Source organism: Erythrolamprus reginae, chromosome Z (assembly GCF_031021105.1).
Source record: "Erythrolamprus reginae isolate rEryReg1 chromosome Z, rEryReg1.hap1, whole genome shotgun sequence".
Lineage (NCBI taxonomy): Eukaryota > Metazoa > Chordata > Lepidosauria > Squamata > Dipsadidae > Erythrolamprus > Erythrolamprus reginae.
The window spans coordinates 120125420-120136111 of record NC_091963.1 but is presented as its reverse complement, the minus strand read 5'-3'; the positions used below and the strand labels follow the sequence as shown (position 1 = coordinate 120136111).

General features: G+C 42.4%; 1 protein-coding gene across 2 annotated transcripts; it reads right to left on the bottom strand.

Moving 5' to 3' along the window:
- Nucleotides 1-263: 263 nt before the first annotated feature.
- Nucleotides 264-7746, bottom strand: LOC139154731 (E3 ubiquitin-protein ligase TRIM39-like). Of its 2 annotated transcripts, none has more exons than XM_070729654.1 (4): nt 7514-7746; nt 4946-5244; nt 3306-3362; nt 264-544 (listed from the first exon to the last, which is right to left on the bottom strand). In XM_070729654.1, the coding sequence occupies exons 2-4, from the start codon at nt 5220-5222 to the stop codon at nt 438-440; spliced, it is 441 nt and encodes a 146-aa protein (XP_070585755.1). In that variant the 5' UTR covers nt 5223-5244; nt 7514-7746; the 3' UTR covers nt 264-437. The 2 variants fall into 2 exon arrangements, with proteins under 2 accessions (XP_070585755.1, XP_070585754.1); XM_070729653.1 differs by lacking the exon at nt 264-544 and adding an exon at nt 572-1516 and having other exon boundaries at nt 7514-7731.
- Between the last annotated feature and the right edge of the window lie 2946 nt (nt 7747-10692).

Genomic DNA, 10692 nt, shown 5'->3' with positions numbered 1-10692 from the left:
AGAAATGACTCTTGATTTAAAGCATATGGTAAAAAGCACCCAAATAACAGAGAAAAAAAACCCAGCCGTTTGTGTGTGTGTGTGAACTCTTGAACCATTTCCAATAGCTCACCTGTTATTGGAAATGGTTCAAGAGTTCACACACACACACACACACACACAAGGGGGGAGGAGACAGGGATGGAAAAAGAGAAGATAGTAATAATAGTAATAGATTTTGGTTTTGGTTTATTATTTAATTTCTTTTAATAAAAAAGAAGGGAATTTTTTTCTTATTTATTTATTTATACTTCTATGCCGCCCAGTCCCAAAGGGACTGCTGCTCAGACGCTATACTTTTCCGCCCACACCGAAAAAAAGTTAGAGGGAACATTGACTGTATATATATATATATATATATATATGGCACATTGTTCAGTGAAACAGTTCTTTTAAATTCAGTTTGAGAGCTGATTTCCTCCTCCTTTGGTACGGACAACCACCATCGACCACATCTTACAGACAAGCCCTGCATGAAGATGCCCTGGTGTGCAGACACTGTGAGCTGAGGAACAAAAATTACATTAACCACTTTAATTAAATATTTTAATGATATTTTACATTGTTCAGAACAAGGTATATTTTCTTTAATGTACACTGAGAGCATGTGCACCAAGACAAATTCCTTGTGTGTCCAATCCTACTTGGCCAATAAAGAATTCTATTCTATTCTATTCTTTATACAGTTTGACAGCTGACTGCATCCTACCCTCCAATACCCAAGTTCAAAATGTTTGTGGGTGGGTGGGAGTGGTGTCGCAATGGCCATGCCCAGAAGGCGTGGTTGGGGGGATCATGTGACCAGAGGGTGTATCAAGTTGGCTACACCCACCCAGACATTGAGGTTCCCGGTGTTTTGTTTTCTGTGGGAAATGAGTCCAAGTGGCTCTTTTGAGTGTTTAAGGTTACAGATCATTTTCCAGATCTGTTTCTTCTTGTTCTTCTTCAGATTATCTGATGGAGTAATATGTACTGATTTTTAAGGGATTCTTTTTGTCATAAGTCAGGAAGAACGGGAATATTTTCTCAGAAAATTGACAGTTGAAAGGAAAGATAATTTCCATAGAATCCAAATCATAAAAGGATAATTTGCCTAAATTGAATTCTAAGATAACGAGAACCCGTTGTACTGTCTTCAACAATGGAAGAATAGTTTTAGGTGTGGTGCTGACCTCATATTCTCCATGCATCAGCTGCAATGCCCAAAACCCTTTAGTAGCCATTATATTTAAATATCCTTTTCTTTCTATGGATTCATGCACAGCACCGATGGCCCATTGCTTGGCCTTGCCCACTTCAACCACCCACTGTAAAGTCCCAGAATTGATGCCTTCTGTTCCCAGGACACAAGGGAAAAAATTAAAACGTTCAGGATTGTCAGGAAAGTCCTGGGCTCGTTCACCCAAGTATACGCTTTTCCGATCTTCTGAAAGGATGAGGGTGGGAAAAGCTGTCTTGGGATCCAGTATCACCTCCACTAAAGAGAAGAGATGGAGAAAAGGTTGAAGTGATAGCAACTCAACTGATGTCTTACAGAATTAGGAAAAAGAGTTCAGGTTAAAGACAAAAGAATTATGAGAAGTATTTTGTAACCTCCCAAGTTTATTTTTTACTATTACAATGGTACCTCTAGTTAAGAACTTAATTCGTTCCATGACCAGGGTCTTAAGTAGAAAAGTTTGTAAGTACAGTAGAAGCAATTTTTCCCATAGGAATTAATGTAAAAGCAAATAATGCGTGCAAACCCATTAAGAAAGAAATAAAAGCTCGGAATTTGGGTGGGAGGAGGAGGAATAAGAGGAGGAGGAGGATAGTCGCTGCCCAGAGCAAAGGAAGTGTTTCTTTTCTCTGGGTGCTGGCAGAGGTTTATTCCCTTTCCAAGCGCCTAGAGAAAGGAAGATGCTTTGTTCACTCTGGACTGCCAAAGCCTCCTTAAGCACCAACAAAAGGCTCCTCTGGCAGCCACTGTACCCTCTAAGCTGCGCACGTGCGCGTGCGCGCACCCCAAAACACCCCCCTGTGCACCCTTTTCCAAGGGCACGCAAGGAGCCGCGCCCCCCCGCCCCCCCCAGCGCCTCCGGCCCCCTCGCACCCCTGGCTTCTCGCTGCTAACCCCCGCCCACCTGATCCGCCCTTTCTTCTCCTCCGCTTCCCGCCTTGGGGCGTGGTTCCTCCCGCAGCGGCGGTGGCAGCTGTGGCTTCGTCCTCCTCATCCAGCCGCTAGACGCTCCGAGCGCTTTGGGAACGCCCGCCCCGCCCCTCTCGCAGTCCCTTCGCCGAGAGTGCTTTCGTCCCGGGCTGTCAGCGAGGGGGCTGCTGGAGAGGCGGGGCAGGCGTTCTCACAGCGGAGGCCGGTGAAGGTGATTTTCAATGTCGGGGGCGCGCGCGCTCCCCATCCCCCTGCCAGCCCACCCGGAACATTCAAAATAATATAACCTTCACAGCCCGGGATGAAAGAGCTCAGCGAAGGGATTGCGAGAGGGGCGGGGCGGCCAGGAAGGACGTCTTCGTGACGTCAAAGCTCCGCCCAGCTGTTTCAAAAGGTGACAGCTGGGCGTCGTCATTTTTTTTCCTTGCACGCATTAATTCATTTTACATTGTTTCCATATGGGAAACAATGTTTCGTCTTACGAACTTTTCGCCTTACAAACCTATATATGTTGTATGACTGAACTAGTATGATTGTTTTAAAATATTGGACTTTTAAACTGTAATTTTAAATTTAATTAGATTTGCCTTTATGTTGTATTGTTATATTATATGCTGTGAGCTGCCCCGAGTCCTCGGAGAAGGGCAGCATACAAATCTAATAAATAAATAAATAAATAAACCTCCTCCGGGAACCAATTAAGTTCGTAAAACGAGGTATTACTGTACTGGAAATCTCATAAAATATTATTCAAAAATGCAGAATGGTTGTGATTTTTGGAGATCTTGACAGATATTATTTTCTTTTTTTGAATTAATTTGGCATTAGGGGGAATCATTCAGGAGTATATTATGGGAGCTCTGGCTTTCGTTCGTGCATCAAGGCTAGTCCATGTTCTAAAATGCTGCCAACATTTGGAGCTCTTTTTGACAGGACTTCACTCCTGGTATCCACTTTCTCTCTTTCTCTCCAGTCATTTCATTTAGGAACAAAATACTTTTTGTTTTGACATCTTGAGATATGATTCTGCAGCAAGTCACCTGCATATTGGTAATCAGTATTTTTTTCTTCTTGATTCAAGTCTTGTATTTGGAAAATACCAAATGTATCAACTAACCTTTATTTTGAGGTTCAGAAAATGTCTCATTATCTGATTCTGGAGACGGAAGAAAATCTGTTGGAAATAAAAGTCAGTTTTTATTAAAAAAACATTTTAAAAAAAGAATCATGAATGAGCTACCACAATGTTCTTGTCCCTTTTTTTCATTTGGTCATGAACACATGGATGAAAAAAAAATGTTTGAAGGAGCGAAGGAGCAAAAACATTAAATTGATTCTATTAAGATCAGGTTGTTTTTCAGCTAGAACAGAACCATATTTAGCTAAAATATGGAGTGATATATATTTTCCCCAACTAGTTGCCCTTTGGATATATTGGATCACAGTTCCCATCATTCCCATTCAACATAACAGGGCAGCAAGTTGGACTGCATTGCTGAGCAATTTTCCACACAGCTGAACTATAATAACTGTATACAAATGTTTTTGAAAATACGTACAAAGGTTCACCAGCTTGGCCATTTTACAAAGAAAGCTGTTAATTGGACAACTTCTGACATTTGCTAAACCCCAGGTAGCTGTTTTCAATAGAAATGAGGCAATTAAGAGCATGGACAAAAATAAGCAAAAGACTAAAGCATATCCAATTTACTGGGATGTAAAATTCAGGTGTGTTTTTTTTAACCATAATAATTTGCTTGGAAAAAATGAGGAAACACTACTTTTCCAAAATGTTTTCCCTCAATTATTTGCATTTCTCCCCAAATGTGCTCATTCTCTAGTCCTCCATTCCTGTAGTTTCTTGTATTTCCTAGAACTTTGTCCCTTAAAAACCTTCACTGTTGTCTGAATTACCTGAAAATATGGAGCTCTTTTATTCCTAGGTAGAAAAAAAAGAGTCCTAATTTTACATCTTTATCCTTATTCATTTAGCTATTTAGCTATTTCCTATATCTCAATTGGTTGCCGATCAATTTCCGGTCACAATTCAAAGTGTTGGTTATGACCTATAAAGCCCTTCATGGCATCGGACCAGAATATCTCCGAGACCGCCTTCTGCTGCACGAATCCCAGCGACCGGTTAGGTCCCACAGAGTCGGCCTTCTCCGGGTCCTGTCAACTAAACAATGTCGGTTGGCGGGCCCCAGGGGAAGAGCCTTCTCTGTGGTGGCCCCGACTCTCTGGAACCAGCTCCCACCAGAGATTAGAACTGCCCCTACCCTCCTTGCCTTTTGTAAACTCCTCAAAATCCACCTTTGTCGTCAGGCATGGGGGAATTGAGATATCTCCCCCGGGCCTATATAATTTATGTATGGTATGTTTGTAGGTATGTCTGCTTAAAATGGGGTTTCTTAACTATTTTAAATTTTAAACTGTAAATTATTAGATTTGTCATGAACTGGTTTTATTGTGTTGTGAGCCGCCCCGAGTCTACGGAAAGGGGCGGCATACAAATCAAATCAAATCAAATCAAATAATAAATAAATAAATAAATAAATAAATATCCTAGGTAAAGACTGTAAAAGAAACTGTCACTAGACAGCTTTGTCATCTTTGGTGTAAGGGACAGATCAGTCTCTATAGCAAAGATTGATGGATGCCTACAAATCACTCAGGGAGAAATATTATTAGAAACCCTGGAAAGGAATTAGAATCACTCTTGAGGGACCAGTACACAATTGGGCTTTGTTTACATACATTCTGGCATCTCTTTTCGGATTCTTGTAGCCAGATCTTTTTTATTTATTCTATCCAAAATGCGAACGGTCATCTTCAAGGCCTTGGCATCGTCATACGCCTCAATCATGTATCGGGCTATTTCAATGTGGGTAGCTTTCTCAGTCTTGTATCGAGGAATGGACTTGTAGCCTTTCTCCACTGGGTAGTCCTCAAGGTGAATCTTAAATTTCTCAAATTCGTCTTCACTCAATTCTTCAAAATATTCAACCAGCTGGCAGCGGGGAGTGTGTGACATTGTGCCCCTCAGTCAGATGTACCTGGAAGAAAGAAAATGCAAAGGCTGCAATAGAAAGACTCCGTACAAATGAGATTACAGGATAAAAGTTCATGTCATCAAAATTGTTCATTCATTTATCAAGACGACTTTAAGTGTTCAAAAATGCACAAGTGTCAAATGATATTTATCAAATGATAAAGAAAATACAACTCCAATGGATGCTGCAAAAGCACCCTTCACAGCCAGGGAAGAAGATGGCCATGAAGATGTTGCTTCTTTGCAAAAACAGCTAGATAAGGAGAAAACCATCTTCTGAGCAAAGAAAAATCAAACAGAGAAAACTTATTTCTCTTTCTTAGCCAGAAAGACCATTTTTTCTTGTAATTCAGTGCTTCTCAATATATAATTTCATTGCCTTCCTAATTTATTTCTACGGGGAAGGATGATAACTGATTTTATAAATGTCTAAGATCTCCTTTGAGAGCCAGTTTGGTATATTAAGGATTGAGGCTCGAAACTGGGAAGCCGTGGATTCTAGCCCTACCATGAACACAAAGCCATGTTGGCCAGTCACTTTATCTCAACCCTAGGAAGGAAGCAATGGCAGATGACCTCTGAAAAATCTTACACAATTTTTTCCAGCCAATGTTTATTTATTTAGTTTATTTATTTGTCAAGCATGCACAAAGTAGTACGTATTGGTATAAACATAAACTTTAGCAAGGTAGGTATAGGCAATAGGACAGGGACGGAAGGCACAGTGGTGCGCTTATGCACACCCCTTACAGAGCTTTTAAAGTTTTGGGGGTTTAGGGAAGAAATCACAGAGTTAGGTAGTACATTCAAGGTGATTACTCTGTTGCTGAAGTCCTATTTTCTGCAGTCAAGTTTAGAGCAGTTTACATTGAGTTTGAATCGATTGTGTGCTCGTATATTGTTGCAGTTGAAGCTGAAGAAATCATTGACAGGTAGGACATTGTGGTAAATGATTTTATGAGCTACATTTAGGTCAGATCAAAGGCATATTGATCTACAATATATTGTATTGTGTATATGTATGTATGTATGTACAGTATATGTTGTGATTCAGCCTGAGGCTCCTCAGGGACCAGCTGGAGCTCTGCCGGATCCATGCCCAGAGGAGGAGGACAGTGACCAGGAGGCAGACGGGGGAGAGGAACGTCAGGAGGAGGAGGAGGGAGAGCAGTCTGAGACCCCCGGGGGGGGGAGCCTCTCCCCAGATAGTAGCCTGGATTCATTGGATGAAGAAGCACAGGCTATAATAGACATGCGGCAGAGACGGGCAGCTCAAAGAAGGGGCCAATTAGAAAGATATTTCCATCCCTGAATTGGCAACAGCTGGGTTTGGGTGTGGTTCTCCTCAGCAGGGTTGAAAAGGCAGGCCCGCCCTTACAGTCTCGTGGAGAGTTATCAACTGGGAGTCCTGTAACCTTGCTTCGATTCTTGGCATCTCTGATCTTGGCTTGTGGCCTAGAAGCCTGGAAGACTTGGGGGAGGCATGGGTTTTATTATCTCCAGAGCTGTTTTTGCCAGCAAGAATCCTGTTTTATTGCCTGGCCTTCGTGAACCCTCTGTGAAACTGCATCGTGTTCCTGTCTGTAAGAACAGTTTTTGTTACCTGTGTTTGCTTTCCAGTATATAAACTGCCTTTGCTTTTTACCAGTGTGTCTGCTACTCTTTTTGGTTGGTGTTGGAGTCTGGGGGGACCCAGACAGAACAAGTATGTATGTATGTATGTATGTATGTATGTATGTATGTATGTATGTATGTATGTATGTATGTTGTATATATATATACACACACATACACACACATACTACACAATACACTATGTGTGTGTGTGTGTCTGTGAATTGAACATAATTGAGTGGAAGGGGATGGGAATCTTTTAACTGAAGGATAACACAATGTCTGTTAATCACACACTGTTCATCTATCTCTAAGAGGGTAACAGAAGAAAGGGAAAAGGGAAAAGGCTAGCCAAACCTGCTTCTTTCTTTCAGCCATTTCTGCGACTACCCGCCTGTTGCACGCTAAGTGTGGCGATGACGTCACCCGAGAAGTGTCTTTGGACCTGAAAAGCTGCGACTGAGACTTTCGCTCCACCCCCCCACCCCCACCCCCGCGGTGCCTTCCGTGCGGTGTCTTCTTCGCCTAGGAGGGAAGGGAAGGGCGGGTGTGTGGGGAAGCGCAGGTAGACATAGTAATCCTGAGAAAAAGGGGGCATCGCTTGGAAGGTGGCAGCAGAGCACTGCTTTTGTCTAACGGGTTTGCTACATTCAAGATACCTGTAGGAAACAGACGCGAACCCAGGAAGGGAGACAAAGGCAGCTCTCTCGCTTCCCCCGCTGTCCTCCGCTTGCCTGCAGAATTCGGAGCAAATAAAGGGGGATCCAAGAAGGAACTTGTCGATCGGAGCTGCCGCTGCTTCAGGCTGCGAAACGCGGAGAAAGAAAGTGAAAATAAAAGTAGAGCTAGCTGTTCGTACGGTGTCCGTCTGCCCCTCCCACTTTTGCAACTGAAAACGCTGTCTTAGGCCCAGTATTCTTCAGTATCTCCATCCATATTTTCACAAGGGGATAGAAGGGGAGCTTATCAAATTTGCAGGTGATAGCAAGCTGACGGGAACAGTTAATTTCCAGAAGAGAGGCTCATGATACAATAGGAGCTTGGGGGGGGGGGGGGAGTCTTCGGAGAGGGGCGGCATACAAATCCAAATAATAAAATAAATAAAATAAACTTTCCAATTCCCTGTGCAATATAAATCTTTAAATTAAGTACTATTTCATCGACACAACCTCTAAGCGAGTTATGGGAAATGCTGCCAAACTGGTACTAGATGTAATTAAATACTGGAGCCCGTTAAAAAAAGAAACAGACCAAAAGCATTTAAAAAAGTTTTCCTTTAAAAGTTCAGGAAATGTAGTCCCAGTATAAGTTAATCAATCTTTGAGTCCTCTTACTTTGCTGAAAGGACCTCCCATCTTATTGCTCAATCCAGGGGCCTATATATTGTGCTCTGCTACCCTCTTGTGTTGGTATCCTTTTTTCATCATTGTTATATTTTTTTAAAAACTCCCATCATCTTCTCACCCACACAATTCCTTTGAAAATCTTAATATTCTCAAGAATTGCCATTTTTAAAAGCAATTTTAATTCAACAATTTTAATTTGAATATTTGTGTTGTTCCCAATAACACATGGAACCAGGTCACTTCAAAAACCTCCAGTTAGTCAAGTTATTGGAAAATTGAAATCATGTAGACAGCAGTGTCACAATGCAAATTCAGGATTGCACACCTGATGCATGATGTATGATCCAGGTACCCAATTTGCATTTACCTTGTATTCTGACATCATAAGACACGTTTTGTCACTTGTCCTTAGTACATAAAGATATCAGCCACATTTGAAGAATGGCAGACACAGACTTCAATGGAACTTCAGAAAAAACAATTGATACCAACCTGCCTTCCATTGAGGATCTATATACTGCAAGAATCAGAAAGAGGCCTGTGAAAATATCTACAGACCCCTCACATCCTGGACATAAATTGCTTCAATTTCTGACCTCAAAATAACACTACAGGGCTCTGCACACCAGAACAATAAGACACATGGACAGCTTTTTCCTGAATGCCATCACTCCGCTAAACAACTAATTCCCACAAAACTGTCAAATTATTTACTAAGACTGTACAGTATTACTATTATTCTTATCATCCTTCCTAGTAGCTATCTTTTCCCACTTATGATTATAACCATGTTGCTTGTATCTTTACAATTTATAGTTTTGTTCATTTCCTGGTATGATTTGATTGCTTTTTAGTAACCTATGACTGTCACTAAATGTTGTATCTTATTATTACTGATGAATGTATTTTATTTTTATTTATGTACACTGAGAGTATGCACCAAAGACAAATTCCTTGTATGTCCAATCACAGTTGACCAATAAAGAATTCTATTCTATTCTCCAGTTGACTGACATTTGGCAGATCGAATCTCACCAGGTTCAAGGTTGACTCAACCTTCCATTTTTCTGAGGTGGGTAAGGTCTAAGCACCGTGGGCCAGATCTAAGCATCCTGCAGGCCTGATGTGGCCCCCAAACTCAGGCCTTGAGTTTGACACCCCTGTTGTACATCAACAGAAGAGAGTGATCAACAGAAGAGAGAGTGATCAGATGGGAAGATTTCAGTGTTGTAATTATCATTACATGCTGCAGAATGTCAACTATAATCTAAAGTCCACTATAATCCCTTGTGTTTAATGTAGGTTTTAAACATCTAGGTCTGTGATGGCGAACCTATAGCATGCGTGCCACAGGTGGCATGTGGAGCCATATCTACCAGTACATGAGCCACTGCCCTAGCTCAGCTCCAGTGCACATGTAGGTGCCTGTTTTTTCCCTTCTTGGGCTCCAGGGAAACCTCTGGAACCTGGGGAAGGTGAAAAACGGGCCTACCCGGTCCACCAGAAATGGGGAAGGGGTTCATGTGTTCATGGGTGCGGGCAGGGCAGTACAGAGAGTTGCATAAGCATGCACAGGGGACGGGGCTTGTTGGAGGGCATTAAATTATGGGTGCATGAGGTTTTGGCACCTGAGGGGGAAAAAGATTCACCATCACTGATCTAGGTTGTTCTCCTTGTAATAGCAGAGGGAAGTTCGACTGAAATACAGTGGTGTCTCTACTTAAGAACTTAATTCGTTCCATTCTTGTTCTGTCTGGGTCCCTCCAGAAGCCAACACCAAACCAAAAAGAGAAGCCAGACACATTGGTAAAAAGCAAAGGCAGTTTATATAATTCAAAGCAAACACAGGTAACAGAAACTGTTCTTACAGACGGGAACACGCTGGAACTTCACAGAGGTTTCACGAAGGCCATGAAAGAAAACAGGATTCTTGCTGTCAAAAACAACGCTGGAGATAACAAACCCACGCCTCCCCCAAGTCTTGGCCACAAGCCAAGATCAGAGACGCCGAGAAGCAAAGCAGGGTCACAGAACTTCCAGTTGATAACGCTCCACAAGGCTGCAAGGGCGGGCCTGCCTTTTAAACCCTGCTGAGGAGAACCACACCCAAACCCAGCTGTTGCCAATTCAATGATGCAAATACCTTTCAAATTGGTCCCGTCTCTGAGCTGCACGGCGCTGTCTCATGTCAATTATAGCCTGTGCTTCTTCATACAATGAAGCTGGGGAGAGCCCCCCCCCCGGGACTCTCAGGCTGCTCTCCCTCCTCCTCTTCCTGACTTTCCTCTCCCCCGTCTGCCTGGTCCTCCCCCTCCTGTTCACTGTCCTCCTCCTCTGGGCATGGATCCAGCAGAGACGCAGCCGGTCTCTGAGGAGCCTCAGGCTGAATCACAACAATTCTTAAGTAGAAAAGTTGTTAATGTAGAAGCAATTTTTCCCATAGAAATCAATGTAAAAGCAAATATTGCATGCAAACCCATTAGGAAAGGAAT